This window comes from Somniosus microcephalus, chromosome 22 (genome assembly GCF_052327205.1).
Source record: "Somniosus microcephalus isolate GS21.2 chromosome 22, FLI_Smic_1.0, whole genome shotgun sequence".
Taxonomy (NCBI): Eukaryota; Metazoa; Chordata; class Chondrichthyes; order Squaliformes; family Somniosidae; genus Somniosus; species Somniosus microcephalus.
The window spans coordinates 42,406,935-42,423,831 of record NC_141008.1 but is presented as its reverse complement, the minus strand read 5'-3'; the positions used below and the strand labels follow the sequence as shown (position 1 = coordinate 42,423,831).

At 43.2% G+C, this 16,897-nt stretch overlaps 1 protein-coding gene across 3 annotated transcripts in view; it reads left to right on the top strand.

The window, feature by feature from the left end:
- LOC147102213 (rab effector Noc2-like) overlaps positions 1-16,631 on the top strand; it is a 186,091-nt gene extending 169,460 nt beyond the window's left edge. For all 3 annotated transcript variants that reach the window (XM_085964518.1, XM_085964516.1, XM_085964517.1), the window contains 3 exons: positions 4,243-4,356; positions 6,552-6,713; positions 16,486-16,631. In XM_085964518.1, the coding sequence (XP_085820644.1) occupies positions 4,243-4,356; positions 6,552-6,713; positions 16,486-16,496 (287 nt within the window). In that variant the 3' untranslated portion in view covers positions 16,497-16,631. The remainder of the gene's footprint in view (positions 1-4,242; positions 4,357-6,551; positions 6,714-16,485) is intronic.
- Positions 16,632-16,897: the final 266 nt, after the last annotated feature.

Below are 16,897 nucleotides of genomic sequence, written 5' to 3'. Positions count from 1 at the left end.
TCTCCGGTTGTGCGCCAGCTTGCCCTGCAAGAGAGTGGACGGCCTCTAAGTACAGTGTGGAGCCCTGATGTTGCCTGCACAGACTCCCATGGTGGAATAGCCCTGACAGTGTATAAACTCCTGAATATGCAAGTGCTTTTCATGACAGTCCCATAGCTGCTGGATGAGGGCTGGGCAGTCGGGCTTTCACGTCCCTTTGGTCATCAACTGAGGAGCACATGCAGGGATGAGGAGGATACTGGAAAGGGTACTCACCCTGACAACCCGAGTGAGGTCGTTGAATTTTTACGGCATTGGAGGGGAGTCCTGGCAACCACGCTGTTGGAGGCGACCCTGTTTGCCACCTCCCTCCAGGCTTTGCGATATTCAGAGGGCAGCGGCCTCCTGCCACCTTCAGGGAACAGAACATGGTGCCTGCGGTGAACTGCGCCAACCAGCACCTTCAGGTCACCCTCTCCGAAGCGCTGTGCACTCTCCCTTGGCTTCTCCATTCTCCTGGCCGTGGAGCAGTTGAATTAGCACTGTTCAGGCCTTCCCTCAGGGCTGCAGTGTGCAGGGCGTGGCAGCCAAACAATTCCACCCTCCCCCTTTAAGTGCTGACCGGCGCCTGACTGTCTGCCTTCAGTCAATAACTCGCTGCGCCCGCCTTCGGTGTTTGTGCCCCGGATCGCCGGCTTAGCGCCTAATGATACTCGTGCATCGCCTGCTTTAGCGCTGCAGCAACCTCTTGGGGCGATGCAACTGAATATCGGCGAAGGTGGCGCTAAGTTGCGCTGGGCGCAAAAGTTAGTGAGCGCCATGCTGTAGCGCCCCAAACGTGGCTATACTGAATTTCTAGGCCCTTTACTCTTATACGTAAATTCTCTTGTAATAAAGGTCAACACACCATTTGCTTTCCTAATTGCTTGCTGTACCTGCATGTTAACTTTCAGTGATTCATGTACAAGGACACCCAGGTCCCTCTGAACACCAACATTTCCCAATTTCTCACCATTTAAAAAATACTCTGCTTTTCTAGTGTCCTGGCCAATATTTATCCTTCAACCAACTTCACTAAAACAGATTATCTGGTTATCATCACATTGTTGTTTGTGGGACCTTGCTGTGCGCATATTGGCTGCCGCGTTTCCTTCATTCCAATAGTGACTACACTTCACTTCAAAAGTACTTCATTGGCTGTAAAATACTTTGGAACTTCCTGAGGTTGAGGTGTGCTATATAAATGCAAGTTTTTTTTCTTTTTGAATTGTAGTAGAATGTGGAAAGTAGGTAAATGATAGTAGGACTAGGGCAATAATTCTAAATGTAATGTCAAGATTGAAGGGGGAATAGAAAGCACTAGTCAGTGTGGATAGATAGGAGATGCAGTGAGGGATCTTCCATTGTCTGTTTTTCTAATTAAGTGTGTCAGTTTCCCTATTCCATTTTTGTTGTTGCTCTCCGTTTGCTGCATTCTTGTGCACATTATTTTCCGGTCAGGCGACTGAATTAATGGACTGTCTTAGTTTCCTTTCCTTCGGATGAGGTGGATGAGAGCTTGAGGTTTTCTCTTTAAAGCCATGATTGAATTCTCCACATGGGAGTCTGGCTGAAAATTGATGATATTGTTAATGGGTTGGAATATTGACCAGCAGCCCCTTTAACATTGCAAAATATCACAAGGCACTTTACAAAAGGAGATTGGACAATTAGGAGAGGTAACCAAAAGCATGATTGAGGAGTTGGATTTCTAGGAGGTGGTGAGAAATGTGGGAGGACTGCGGGGTTTTGGAAGGGGATTCCAGAGTGCAAGAGCATAAGGCCTGAAATCTATGCTACCGATCGTCTCCACATAAGCTATTTTCAGCCCATTACCTCTCTGATGTTATAGTGGACAGATTGCAGATGCCAGGAGAAAGACCAAGATGGATATAAACTGAGTAAAGCTCTTTGTGGTCCAATCTGTACAGAAAAAAATAAATAGGTGGAGGGACACGAGGAGAGTCTGTTGACTTTGGTTGCAAATACAAGTTTTGTATTATCTCTCGTATATAATCCTTTGATTTCAAAATAATTAATAAATGTTGATTGCAGTATGTATAACAGCTATATTTAACATTCTTTTAACCTTGTGCAGAAAAATTATTTTTACTTTTTACACTTTAGTCATCAAATAAAGTAGACAGTACGCCACAGGAGATAATAGGGCATTAATTTAGTTCCATGAGTGTACCAGGCCTGATTATACTCGCAGCAATGTTACACAAGGCTATGGCTTAAATTGCAAGCGGGAATAAAAGCCTTAAATCGTACCCTCCTACAGTGTAAGCTTTAGAGAGTTATAACTGCTAAAGGTTGTCACAGCTAAGTAAATCAGAACATATTTAAACATTTTTGATGGATGAGAAATTGTAGTGTAATGTTACCTTGTTTATAAAGCAAAAAATGTCTTTGGGTGTTGCTAATAAAAACTGCAGTCAGGATACTCATAAATCACAGTGTAAATTTTATATGATTTATATTAACATTTTCATTGGCTACATGAGTTGTTGAGATAGCAGAAATCAATATAGCTGAAAGTAACATGGCCCTTAGTCTCTAATCACCCGCCTTTGGGAATTTAGCTCTTGATAACTTCTAAAAGTATATGTATAGTACAGTATAATGTTAGATTTTATTAGTTTCATGTATCCAATTTGTACCAGTATATTGGATGCAACTTTTTGATTTGAATTTTGTCTGCATACATTTGAATCATGTTACATTCAAAACAAAGTTATATTCTTCTTCAGCAGTCCCTCGGAACCGAGGATGACTTGCTTCCACACTAAAAATGAGTTCTCAGGTGATTGAGTCCAATGCGGGACCTACAGTCTCTGTCACAGGTGTGGCAGACGGTGGTTGAAGGGGCGGGAGGATGGGGTGCTTGGGTTGACGTGCGCTGCTTCAGTATTTGCACTTGGCTTCCGCTTGCTCCCGGCGAAGAGACTCGAGGTGTTCGGCACTTTCCCGGATGCTTCTCCGCCACTTTGAGCGGCCTTGGGCCAGGGATTCCCAGGTGACGGAGGGGATGTTGCACTTTTTCAAGGAGGCTTTGAGGGTGTCCTTGAAGCGTTTCCTCTGCCCATCTGTGGCTCTCCTGCTGTGTCGGGGCTCTGAGTAGAGCACTTGTTTTGGGAGTCTCGTATCGGGCATGCGGATGATGTGGCCTGTCCATCGGAGCTGATCGAGCGTGGTCAAAGCTTTGATGCTGGGGATGTTGGCTTGAGCAAGAACACGGACGTTGGTGCGCCTATCCTGCCAATGGATTTGCAGGATCTTGCGGAGGCAGCATTGGTGGTACCGCTCCAGTGCTTTGAGGTGCCTGCTGTACATGGTCCATGTCTCTGAGGCATACAGGAGGGTGGGAATCACTACTGCTCTGTAGACCATGAGCTTGGTGCCGGGTTTGTGGTCCTGGTCTTCAAATACTCTCTTCCTCAGGCGACCGAACGCTGCACTGGCACATTAAAGGCGGTGTTGTACTTCGTCGTCGACGTCTGCCCTTGTTGACAGTAGGCTCCCGAGGTATGGAAAGTGGTCCACGTTGTCCAAGGCCTCGTCGTGGATTTTGATAATCGGGGGCAGTACTGTGTGGAAGGGGCAGGTTGGTAGAGGACCTTTGTCCTACGGATGTACGCTTCGGTGAAGTTGTTGACGATGGTTTGGAGTTCGCCCTCCAAATGTGCGCAGATGCAAGCGTCGTCTGCGTACTGTAATTCGATGACCGAGGATGGGACGACCTTGGATCTGGACTGGAGGCGACGGAGGCTGAACAGTTTCCCGTTTGTTCTGTAGATTAGCTCCACTCCAGTGGGGAGCTTACTGAGGGTGAGATGGAGCATTGCAGCAAGGACGATAGAGAGGAGCGTTGGTGCGATGACACAGCCTTGCTTGACCTCGGTCCGTATGTGAATTGGGTCTGTGGTGGATCCGTTGGTCAGAATCACAGCTTGCATGTCGTCGTGAAGCAGGCGGAGGATGGTGACAAAACTTTTAGCTCTGTGACTACTATCGTATTGTAATGAAACCTACTGTACACAGATCTTTAACCTAACAATACGGGTCTTATCCTTTAATTAACCCTTGCACCACTCATCCACAGTACCCTTCCTTTATTGTGAACCGTGGCTCTGCATCTGAATAGTTGCCACATTATTTTGTTGTTGTGCAAATATGTCATGCACATTTACAAAAGCAATCAACCTTTTGTTCCTGTTATAGTTGTCTCCAGTGACAGCGAAAGTGAATCCGAGTGCAGTTCCTCTAGTCAGGATGACAAAGCTTCAGCCAGCAACTCTCAGAATCACAAGACAAGAAAACAAAGAGAGGACTCAGGTAGGAAAATGAAAGGCACAACAGTCTCCTCCTCTGAATTTGCTATATCCTGAAGTAGCAATTATTACGAAAAGTGCTTCTGTGTAAAATCTTACAAGACGTGGCTCTCCTGCCATCAACTACACTGCTAAGTATAAATGGCAGAATGTACAAAAACCTGACTGCATCATATAGACCCTCTGAAATGTGGATCTGTGAATCTGCAGTTAGATGAAGAACTCCTGTACGATCAAACTAAATGCAGGGAGCCAGTCACACGCTTTGCACTCACTGTGATCGTGTTTCCATATTTCGCATTGATGGAAATATAAGCGATGGAGCTTGGAGCATGGCGGTCACGTTCCCAAGACAGGAACAATTTTTAAGATAAAGCGTGAAAGCGCCTAGAGAAACATTTGCTTTACACCTATATAGCCACAAGACAGAATCTCATTGAATGTCCTGTTCAAATATTTGAGATGTTTTGCAAGTGTTCCATTAGTAGGGAGCCCAGTTGAACATACCACATTTGGAGTACTGTGTGCAGTTCTGGTCTCCATATTACAAAAAGGATATGGAAGCACTAGGTGCAACAAAATTTACAAAGATGATACCAGAACTCAGGGTACAACTGTCAGGAAAGACTGAACAGACTCTAGAAAAGGGAAAACTGAGAGGTGACCTGTTGGAGGTCTTCAAAATTATGATGGGGTTCGATAGGGTAGATGTAAAGATAATTCCATTTGAGGGGGGGGGTGTCCAAAACTAGGGGCCATAAATATAAGATAGTCACTAATAAATCCAATAATGAATTCAGGAGAAACCTCTTTACTCAGAGAGTGGGGAGAATGTGGAATTCGTTACTACATGGAGAGGCTGAAGCGAATAGCAGAGATGAATTTAAGGGGCAGCTAGATAAGCACATGAGGGAAAAGGGAAGAGAAGGATATGTTGATAGGGTGAGTTGAGGTAAGGTAGAAGGAGGCTCATGTGAGTATAAACACCAGCATAGATCACTTGGTCCAAATGGTCTGTTTCTGTGCTGTAAAATTCTATGAATAAATGTGTGATATGTCACTAAGTCCTCTGTATGGTACATAAAGCGGTGCCCCCTCCTTCCCCCTCTGCTCCCCTTTTACGTAGTTGACACTCTCTAGATTGTTTGTGGCTTTGGGTATCTTTAACTCAGGACAGAAGAGGTTGTTAGATTCTTAAAGGAATATCTAATTGACCGAGATTTATTGTGGCAGGCACTACACGCAAGCAAACAAATACTATTTGTCCACATCATCACAATTATTTTGTGCCTACTATGTCTAAGGTCATTTCTTATAGCCACTGACATCAAAAAAGATCTTATGAAGTAAATTACATATTTACACATTTAACAAATGTCGATTTTACAGTATCATTCCAGTTGGAATTCTTTGTTTCCATGGAGCAACAATATACATTATTGAACATTTTCAACAATGTCTTCACTAGCTATGATGAAAATCTTTCAGTGTCAAACTATATTTGGGGAGCATTACAGCTACAAGATTGGTATGTTCATCACCAAACCAAATGGACAGTTTAATAAGGAGCATTATTCGTTATTTTTAGAATTGTAGAATCTTAGAGGACAGAAAGAGGCCATTTGGCCCATCATGCCTGTGGCAACTCTTTGAAAGAGCTGTCCAATTTAGTCCCTCACCCCAGTTATAAAATGGATAGTTCTTTTGACTGGATAGTTTGCAAATATTTTAGGCTAAGGGGCTTAGAGTAGTTACAATGATACAAAATTACCCTCAAAATAGAATGTCTAATTGGAACATGAGCTTCTCTGGATAGGGTAATGAATTTACCAGTCTCAGTCTAGTCATTGTGAGGGGAAGGAAAACTAGTCAAGTTACTTGGCTGCTTTGCTAAAGCAGGCCTCTCGGCTGGTCACCTATAGGTATAATTGATACCTTTTAGATTTGTTCACCGGCTCAGAACACCTTCCCCTCCTTAAAAGGGAAACTTGGAATTCAGGAGTATAACTTCAAAGGAGGAAAAGACTAGGAAAACACTTTGAGAATTCTTTAAATTCAGTTAGCAACCTAGCCTGAACACAACACGAGCCATCTAGGTCAAATGTCTGTTTGATACTAGGCTGTTAAAATGTTATTAGCCGTTTAATAGTTTTTTTTACATCCTCCATGAACTGTATGCTGCTGATAATTGTGTTGCAGTTTGTAGCTATGAGCCAACCAGTAAAACTCCACGTAACCATCATTTGGCAAACACTTTATCCGAGAGTCGAACCAACCTTCGTAGTGAGCGTGGAGGGGGTTTAAGTGCCACAGAGAGCCACAGTGATGACTACAACAATGACTTTGACAAGAACTCACTAGGTTAGTACCTTCTTAGTAAGTTTCATGATTTTACCTTCAGTGGTTCTGTAATTCAGTGGGGATTAAATTTAAACTATCTTAGGTGAGCTTTATCATTTCTGCAGTGCACAACTTAAATATGACGACATTAGCATTCTGAAAATATAGTTCGAAGAAAATGCGCAATTTGTAAAGGTCGCAAGTGAAATGTTTTCACGGTATCATTGCTGTAAAAGTAATTTCTATAGTACAAGGCAATTAAAATTTGCAGTATCTCTTTTCATAAGTATTTGAGAAATCTATATTTAAACCTGTAATAAATTATATGCATTGTCCCCTGTTGAATTTCAAATGAGAGAACTTGTGGGGTACCTTTATGTTTTACTATAATAACCTATTTGCTGATGGCTGTCTGCATACATTGAGATTGCTATTTGATTCGGTTAACAAATATGAAATTGCTAATTTGAGTATTAGAAAAGGGATATTGCAGCTTGAATAAATGGGTACTGACTCATTTTCTAAGGAACATAGGAACAGGAGTAGGCCATTCAGCCCTTCGAGCTGCTTCCGCCATTCAATGAAATCATGGCTGATCTGCGATCTAATGCCATATACCCGCCTTTGGCTCCTAGCCCTTAATATCTTTGGTTAACAAAAAGCTATCGATCTCCAATTTAAAATTAACAATTGATCTAGTATCAATTGCTGGTTGCGGAAGAGAGTTCTAAACTTCTACCACCCTTTGTGTGTAGAAGTGTTTCCTAATTTCACTCCTGAAAGGCCTGGCTCTAATTTTTAGACCATGCCCCCAGTCCTAGAATCCCCAACCAGCGGAAATAGTTTCTCTCTGTCTACCCTATCTGTTCCCCTTAATATCCTGAAAACTTCGATCAGATCACCTTCTAATTTCTAGGGAATACAACCCCAGTTTGTGTAATCTCTCCTCATAACTTAACTCTTGAAGTCTGGGCATATTCTGGTAAACCTACACAAGTTTTGCCCCTTGTTATTCCCTGGTTTGATAGAACTTTGCATTGTTTTTGCTCCAAGGCAGCACTGGAACAAAAAGCAGAACAATTTCAAGACATGTTTGGTTCTAGTTTGAACATAAACAGTCAGGTTATTAAAGTTGAGAAATGGAGTTGTAAATCCTGAAAAGAAACGTGCGTTGTCATCAGTGATGCTGAAAGTCATTATTTAGATAATGTGTTTGAAAAGTATTTAACTAAACAGAAATTTAGTATCAGTTTAACAAATAAGCAGTGATTCAGTTGAACACTCAAGGGACTATCACAGAAGTACAGATGAGGGAGGCCATTTGGCCCATCTAGCCCATTCTTCCATTGAAACCTACAATACCCCATCACAGTATCAAACTACCTCTTGAATGACTGTCGTGGTTGCTGCCATTATTTCATGATATTTCATATATTTAGGAGACTACATTTTAAAATATACTGAAAATACATCTTAACAGTATGCCAGTTCTAATAATACTTGACCGTCGTCATATTTGTGTCTCTCTTTTGGAGCAGGTGAAATCGAGCATGCCTGGCAGTTTGATAAAACCATAACATTGTCCCGAACATGTTTATTTTATGTAATATACTATTTGTTTCATTATTGCTATATTTGGACCATATCTGAGTGTCTTCTGGTTGCTGTTTAAGTGTGCTGAACCTAGTTGCACATGCTACATGGAAAGGGGGAGTATTTTTCAGCATTGTAATTGTCATGAGAGGGATATGGTGTTTTACTAGGCAATAATGTACATTCTTGTGTATGAGGGCTGTATTGATCTGAAAATCAATGCTTAAAATTATTCAGTTTTCTATATAGTTTTGCAATTAAAGTAGCTGTTTTCATGGAAATTTTTCTTGTTCAGTATGTGTTTCTAAAGGTCAGTACATGGAGGGTTCCTTCAAATTGTTTAAAGCAAGACATGTTCTGCATTCATGAATAAAAGCCATTATCTGATACCATGCAGACCTCCCCACATTTTATGCATACGAGATATTCAGTTTCAATATAAATTTAAAAAAAACACAACTGCCAAAAGTCAAATATGCAAATTCATGTTTGACATACGCACGCAACAACTGGATAAAAGCATAGTTAATTTTTAAAGTTGTCAAACCTTAGAAGGGCTTTGCTAGGATATGAGGTCAGATACAATCAATATATGAAAGGGGTAATTGCCCATTAACGCACAACCTGTTTTTCCCCATGTGGTGCCCCCTGTATGATTTGATAGAACTTGCGCTCTTTTAGCACCAGGGTAACGCGGAGAGAAATCCCAGAGACATTTTTGGGTGCGTTCTGAATCTAAACAGTCAGGTTCTTATAGTTGAGAAATGGAAGTGCAAATCCTGTATATAAAAACAACTTGTAATTTCTTTTTAAAAGGCGGGATAGAGAAGAGTCTACCACATAATATAAAACTTGTTTAAATAAATCTAAAAACGATAGACGATTTTTTGAACCAACTTGGCAGTAAATCAGGTTGTAAGCAGCATATTTGATCTCGGCAACAATTCCATTATTTGCTTGTGTTTTACAGAGATACTTAATTGGTGCAGTATAAAGATGAGCAATGCATGTAATTGATTAGGTGCAGGCAGATGCTAAGTTCTGACTCTGTACTATAGCATAATGCAGTAATTCTTTGTACAGTACCGGAAACCAAAATATGAAATTGTGCTTATTGCCTCTTTGATTGTTACTGCTTTGGAAATCGCCTCTGTCCGGCTGTATTTTTAAAAATGTAATTAGTGGCAGTAATCAAAGTACCACTTTGTTTTGTAGTGCATATTTATTTTAGGGTTTCTTTCACCATGCCAATAATGATGCTATTAACAGTCATTGCCAAAACAACATGACAACCATTATTAGTGTTGCTATTTAAATGTTAATTGTAAACTCTGACTTTCAGTACATTGCAATGTGAGGAGCAACATGTTTCATAGCAATGCCAGAGAATAATGGCTATGCACAACACTTGCAAGTCAGGAACCAATGACTAGTAGTAGTATTATTTTTAAATTCTATCTACGTTCCACAGTCAGAAAGGAGCATTTAATTTGCCTTCACAGTAACAGAAGGAAAAGATATACATCACGTAACAATTGTACTCGAGCATTTCTCAGTAAGAACAGATAAAGGGAGCACAAATGTGACCATCACTATTTCATTTGGCCCACATAGTGTACTGTTGGCTATTTCTAACAATAAATCCAAGTTACAGCCATCTCTGGTCACTTTAAATAATCAGGTTCAAGTGCAAACCAATACGGTGGGTATATTGTGTTTAATCGAAGTTTAGGACAGAATATAACACATTAGTTATACAGCAAAAACATACGACCGTGACAAGAAGCTGATACCGATCCTGTTAGATCCGTGATTCTGAGCTGTAACTTAACAATAAACAGGTATTTACTGGAGGAGGGTAGTCTCAAGACTGGGGGTACAGAGGCATGCGCAAGGCTTATATACAGGTGTGGTCACTGCCGGTACTACAGTATACAGGAGCTGTAAAAGTAGTTTTGTCTTCAAGGCACATACACTACAATTCCTCCCCTTTTAGATTAGTCGTACCCCTAATATTCAAATAACAATTAAACACTTTAACATGTACACTAAACAACAATAGTCCATTTATAGATTCAGTCTTTGGGGCGGCTTCCTGACCCTTTCGGGATAGCGCCTTTCCTGAGGTTCTTGTTCTTGGTGCAGAGACGATTCTGACCCCTTTTCATCGGGTAGTTCATCGGGTTCCACTGCTACTGGTTCTGAGGTAGATGCTACCGGTATGTCGGGTTCATCCCCAGGTACTCGAGACATGGGGTTGACGCGTTCCTGTGACGCTAAGATCTGATCGACGTGGCGTCTCACAATGTTCTCCCCGACATCCACTGTGTACATTAATGGCCCCTGCCTTGTGCATATCGTTCCGGGTTGCCATTTCTCTGTTCGATAGTCACGGGCCAAGACTGGTTGTCCTACATTGAAGCTCCTTGTCGGCTTCTCATTGATGTGCTGGAATTGTTTGTCCTCAACATTTCTTCGCACATTTGGTCTGAGCAAGTCCAGACGAGATCTCAACCTTCGGTTAAAGAACATCATGGCCGAGGTCTGGTTGGTAACTGCATGTGTCGCGTTTCGGTAGGCTAATAAGAAATTGTCCATCTTATGCTGTAGTGGAATTTCCTCGTCGCACATGGCCTTGATCGCCTTCTTAAAGGTTTGTACGAACCTCTCAGCCAATCCATTTGTGACTGGATGATAAGGGGCGGATGTGTAATGCCTTACCCTATTCCTTCTCATAAATTTTTGAAACACTTTGGGCACAAACTGTGGTCCATTATCAGAGCAAATCTGCTCTGGCAAACCGTTTCTGGCAAATATGGTCCGTAGGACTGCAATCGTTTTCTCTGTAGTGGTTGAGGACATTTTTATCACCTCAGGCCACTTCGAATGAGCATCCACTGCTATTAAGAACATTGAGTCCATGAATGGACCAGCAAAATCAATATGCACCCGTTGCCATGGAGAGGAGGGCCACTCCCATGGGTGTAGAGGGGCATGTGGTGGTGCATTTTGGACCTTCTGGCATCCGAAGCAGCTCTTGATTAGGTCTTCGATTTGTTGATCGATTCCCGGCCACCACACATAACCCCTAGCAAGGCTTTTCATTTTCACTCCCCCCAGATGACCTTCATGTAGCTCATTTAGCACTCTCTCCCTTAATTTGGGTGGAATCACCACTCTGGATCCACACATCACTGTCCCCTGGCATACTGACAGCTGTTCTCTTCTGGATGAGAATGCTGGCAAGTGAGTCGCCATGTGTTGGCCATCCCCTCACCGTCAAATCATATACCCGAGACAGCGTCGGATCATTGCGGGTCTCCTCTATATCCGCGTTCGTTACTGGCAATCGTTCAATTATTGACGAATAAAATACCTCGATAGGGTCCACTGCTGGTGCTTCCTCCACAGTAGGCAGTGGCAAGCGCGATAGCCCATCAGCGTTCCCATGCTGTTTCGTGCCTTTATATTCTATTTCATATTGATTCGCCCCTAGAAACAGGGACCATCTTTGTAACCGTTGTGCAGTCATCACTGGAACACCCTTCTTAGGATTAAAGATGGAGACAAGTGGTTGGTGGTCAGTCAGCAAGGTGAACTTCTGTCCATGCAGATAGTGGTTGAATTTTTTTACTCCCCACACTAGGCTGAGGGCCTCCCTGTCAATCTGGGCGTAGTTGCGCTCGGCTGAGGTTAGTGACCGAGACGCAAAGGCTACTGGCCTCTCCAACCCGTCTGGGAATTTGTGCGACAGCACCGCTCCAATACCATAGGGTGATGCATCACATGCCAAACGAATTGGTAGCGCTGGGTTGAAATGGGCCAACACCTCTTTTGATGTGATCAATTCTTTACACTTCTGGAAAGCTCGTCTACGTTCGTCATCCCACTTCCATGGTACCCGTTTGCAGTAGGATGTTCAGTGGGTGTAATACCGTGGACAAATTTGGTAAGAACTTGTGGTAGCAGTTTACCAGCCCGAGGAACGACCTCAGTTGTGACACATTTTCCGGTGCTGGAGCCTTGACTACTGCCTCAATCTTTTCAGGGTACTTATGTAACCCCTCTTCATCGATGACGTGGCCACAATACGAGATCTGTTTCTGGAAAGACTCGCACTTGTGGCGATTAGCTCGTAGCCCATACTCCTTTAATCTGGTGAGCACCTTCTCCAAGTTGGCGAGGTGATCACTGTCATTTTCGCCCGTGACCAAGATGTCGTCCAAATAACACTGGGTCCCTGGAATCCCTTGCAGGACTTGATCCATTGCCCTTTGCCAGATAGCCGGAGCCGAGGCTACCCCGAACACCAGCCGGTTGTATTGATAGAGACCTTTATGAGTGTTAATCGTAAGGTATTGTTTCGAAGCTTCTTCTACCTCCATTTGCAAGTACGCCTGGGCTAGATCAATTTCGGTGAAGCGTTTACCTCCAGATAGCGAGGCGAAAATATCCTCAATTCGTGGAAGCGGATATTGTGCCGTGTGAAGGACTGGGTTCACTGTCACCTTAAAATCCCCACAGATGCGGACCTTCTTTGGTTCCCCAGGCGTATTACTCAACGACCTCTTCATTACAGGAACGATGGGTGTAGCCCACTCGCTCCAGTCCACTTTGGACAGTACTCCTGAACGTTCCAACCCTTCCAGCTCTGCTTCGACGGCTGGTCTGATCGCATAAGGCACTGGTCTGGCCTTAAGAAACTTTGGGCTTGCATTTTCCTCTATTTTTATCATTGCTGTTATGCCTTTTAGTATTCCTAGTCCCTCCTGGAACACTTCTTTTGCGTCAGTTAGCATTTTTGACAGTTGTCCAGGTGTGACGTCGTCATCCTTTTTGGCCTCAACCTTCAGTGCCTGTATGGAATGCCAATCTAATTGTATCTTCCGGATCCATTCACGTCCTAGCAGTGGTGGTCCTCCATCTGGCAATACATATAAGTCCATTTTAGGTATTTCCTGGCCTTTATATATCACTTTCACCCTTATTTTTCCTTTGGGGTAGACTTTTTGCCCCGTATACGTCTTCAAGACAATCTGTATAGCTTTCAAGGGTATATGTGAAAATAGCCGCTTGTAGTCCCTTTGGTTTATGACTGTTAGAGCTGATCCTGTGTCCAATTCCATTTTCACTTGGACTCCGTCTATCTTGAGTGTAACCCAGATAGTCTGGTGATCCTCCATTTTGGTTACCTTATGTAGTTTCAGACAACCCAGCTCCTTGCTTCCGGAGTCTGTCACTTTTCTGTTCGTCTGAACCACTGTCCATCACCTGGTGTACCTTTTTGTACTTCTCCTGTGGAGATTTCTTACTGTTGGTTTTCTTCCCAGACCTGCAGACTCTTGCTATGTGTCCTGCTTTTCCACACTGTCTGCACACTTGGTCCTTGAACCAACAATCCTTCTGGTCGTGTGTTGTTCTGCCGCAGCGATAGCACTTCCCTGTTCCATAGGACATTTCATTGGTGCCATATTCTTGCGGTCTCCGTTGTATCTCTGCAGCTCTCCTTGCGGCTGCTTCGTGTGATACTGCCATACTGAAAGCCTTGTCCAGCGTAAGATCCTTTTCTGATAGAAGCCGTTTCTGGGTTCCTTCACTTTGCAGCCCACACACAAACTTGTCCCTTAACGTATCTGCTAGTCCCGCTCCAAACTGGCAGTTTTTCGATAGCTTGCGCAGTTTCGTTAGATACTCAGCATTGCTTTCGTCTTTGTGTTGGTTCCTTTTATGGAACTTAAATCGTTCTGCTATCAGCAGCGGTGTGGGGTTTAAGTGGTCCTGTAGGATTTCTACTATGCTTTCGAAATTCTTGTTCACAGGCTTCTCCTGGGGTTATTAGATTTCGCAGTAACCCATAAGTTTTTGCACCCATGGAATTTAACAAAACCAGTGCTTTACTAGCATCTGGCACTTCATTCGCCCTGCAGTACACCTCAATACGTTCCACATATGTCGCCCAATCTTCGACTTCATTGTCGAACGTAGAGATACTGCCACTCTTCGGCATCCCTGGGTGTGATTTAACTGTCAAAAATGGCATCTCCCGCGCTTCCCCTTCTTCTCCGCTGGCACAAAATGGCGTCTCCCGCGCTTTCCTTCCTTCCCGCGCTCGCCCTTCTTCTCCGCTGCGGCTTCTAAAAATGGCGTCTCCCACACTCTTCCTTCTTCTCCGCGGCTCAATGGCGTCTCCCGCGCTCTCCCTCCTTCTCCCCGTGGACACTGTTCAGCCCTTGAGCCCTGGCTGTGCTCTGCGCGTTTTTTTTTTTTCTCGACGCCGCTCGGTCCTGAACCCAGCTGTTGCTTTACCCTCCGTTTTTTTTTTTTCTCCATGCCGCTCGGTTTTCAACCCCCGGCTGTGCCCTGTGCGCTTCACCCTCTGTCTTACCCCGTCGACGCTGCTCGGCTTTCTCTCCGCCGTCGGTCGGCTCCTGCCGCCGCTGTCCGGGAAGGGTCTGCGCTGGACCTGTCATCAGTCTCTTGTTGATCGTCGTGGCTGGGGAACCAAGCTCGGCTCTCCACAGCCTCCCCTGCGATGTTCACTCTCTGCCGGACAACTGGGCGGTTGCTCGTGGTCGATGCCCGTGTTCCTGGCCTCAACTTTTTTTTTTTTTTGTTACACCGCCCTCCCGGAGCGAATCCTCGAAGGGAAATGCAGAGTTGCAGGTAGATTCGAATCGACACTCATCGCCACTGTTAGATCCGTGATTCTGAGAGTATGCTGTTTTTCAATAACCACACGGATGCTGTAACTTAACAATAAACAGGTATTTACTGGAGGAGGGTAGTCTCAAGACTGGGGGTACAGAGGCATGTGCAAGGCTTATATACAGGTGTGGTCACTGCTGGTACTACAGTATACAGGAGCTGTAAAAGTAGTTCTCTCTTAGAGGCACATACACTACAGATCCGATCGGACAGACAGTTGACAATCGTGAGCAATTCTCTTTTTCCTTTCATCTAGAGCCGCCTCCTCTCTCTCCCATCTGTGAGTACAAGCTTTTGGGAGGTCACTTTTATTCTACTTTTAGGGGCGGGCTTGAACTGGGATATTGACAAGACCTTTTGACCTTAATATCCAATGGGACTTCTAGTTCTTTGTCTCGATTCTTATGTCTCGATTCTTATGTCAAAGCCCGCCCTAAAGATGTCTTATGATTTTGGCCACATGTCTTTCTCTGTTTATATTTTCCCAGGGTTTCCTTCCTGTGGAATTCGTGTCTTATCTCTTTCATCCGTATCCTTCTTTGATCTCATGAGGCCCAACCAGAAACCTGTTCTCTTCAGAGTGTTACCTCCTTTATGATGTAGCAAATATTTGTTAACTTCCCCAAACTGCCTTCTGTTATCTTCGCAAGCAGTTTTGTTAAGCTAACTTCAAATCCTACCATAGCATTATAAATAAAATACATAAATAAGGTTCAAGTCTTAACTTAAAAACAACAGGGAGATTGTATATAGTACATACCCTCCATAGGAAACTAAAGCATTAGCACTTCTGAGTATCTATCTGGTCCGAGGAGACTTTCCGCCTGCAATTCGAACATAACCATTTAAACATAGCATGTTTTGCGTCACAGTTTTAATCGCAAAACCATATACATTTTTAGGCATCTTTAGTTTTTAACATTTTAATTGAGATTATCAGCGACTCATTAAATTGAAGTAATGGTATCAATATTATTGCCAAGGGCCCTATAATGAAAGCTTCTTCAGACTATCAAATCAGAGCTTATTGCAATATATATTGTTAAATAGTTTCAAACTTCTCATGCCAAATGGAGTGAAAACGTAATGAATTTTGACTTTTGTAGACCAAAGATTTTGGCACCATTGTGTTGTTGAGTGAGGGCAATTGTTCTTCCATTTTGTTGGTGTGCAATGGCAGACCACAGTGAATAAATGATTTACAAATATAGGAGGGAGGTGTTCTGGGAAAGGTCGAATAAAAAATGTCCTCTGCAAGCAATGAATTAGCTTGATGGATATTGTTATGGAAAGTATTGTTTTTGCCTGTTTAATCCCAAGTGACAGCAGATTTTTGATTTTATGTCCTTTTAGGATCCAATGTAAATTTTAAAAAAAAGTTATTTGCTGCTTGCAGTCCTTCCAGCACGGGGATGACGTGTTACAGCTTAATTTATCGGGAGTAATATATGCTCTGTGAAGTGTTTTAAATTGAATTTCTTTATGTCTGCTACAGGTTGTCATTGAGTGGGCCAGGGTCCAGGCATCCTCCCAAACTCTGTCATCCAAGGATTGCCCCTGTTCTCCTTCCCAAGACGCCCGGGTTGGAGCTGTTCATTTTGATGTTATGTGAATAAAAAGAATTGTATAAACCTGATACAAGTCCTTGTCATTTTTTTGAACACACAGCTTTAACTCCAGAGTAGTTCATTTACAGCACTTCTAGCTGGATAACACTGTCGATTGGGGATATGGGAAAAAATCTCTGCTGTAATAATTCATAGTTGAATCAAGTATGTTCCAATTTAATCTATTTTATTCACGAGATTTCCAAGCTTGCAAATTATTTTTCGAGCCCCAGTGTTAAACACCACAGTCCTGGCTTGCTGTTGCGAAGGTTTGGTCGCTACATGTCACTGAGACCGAAA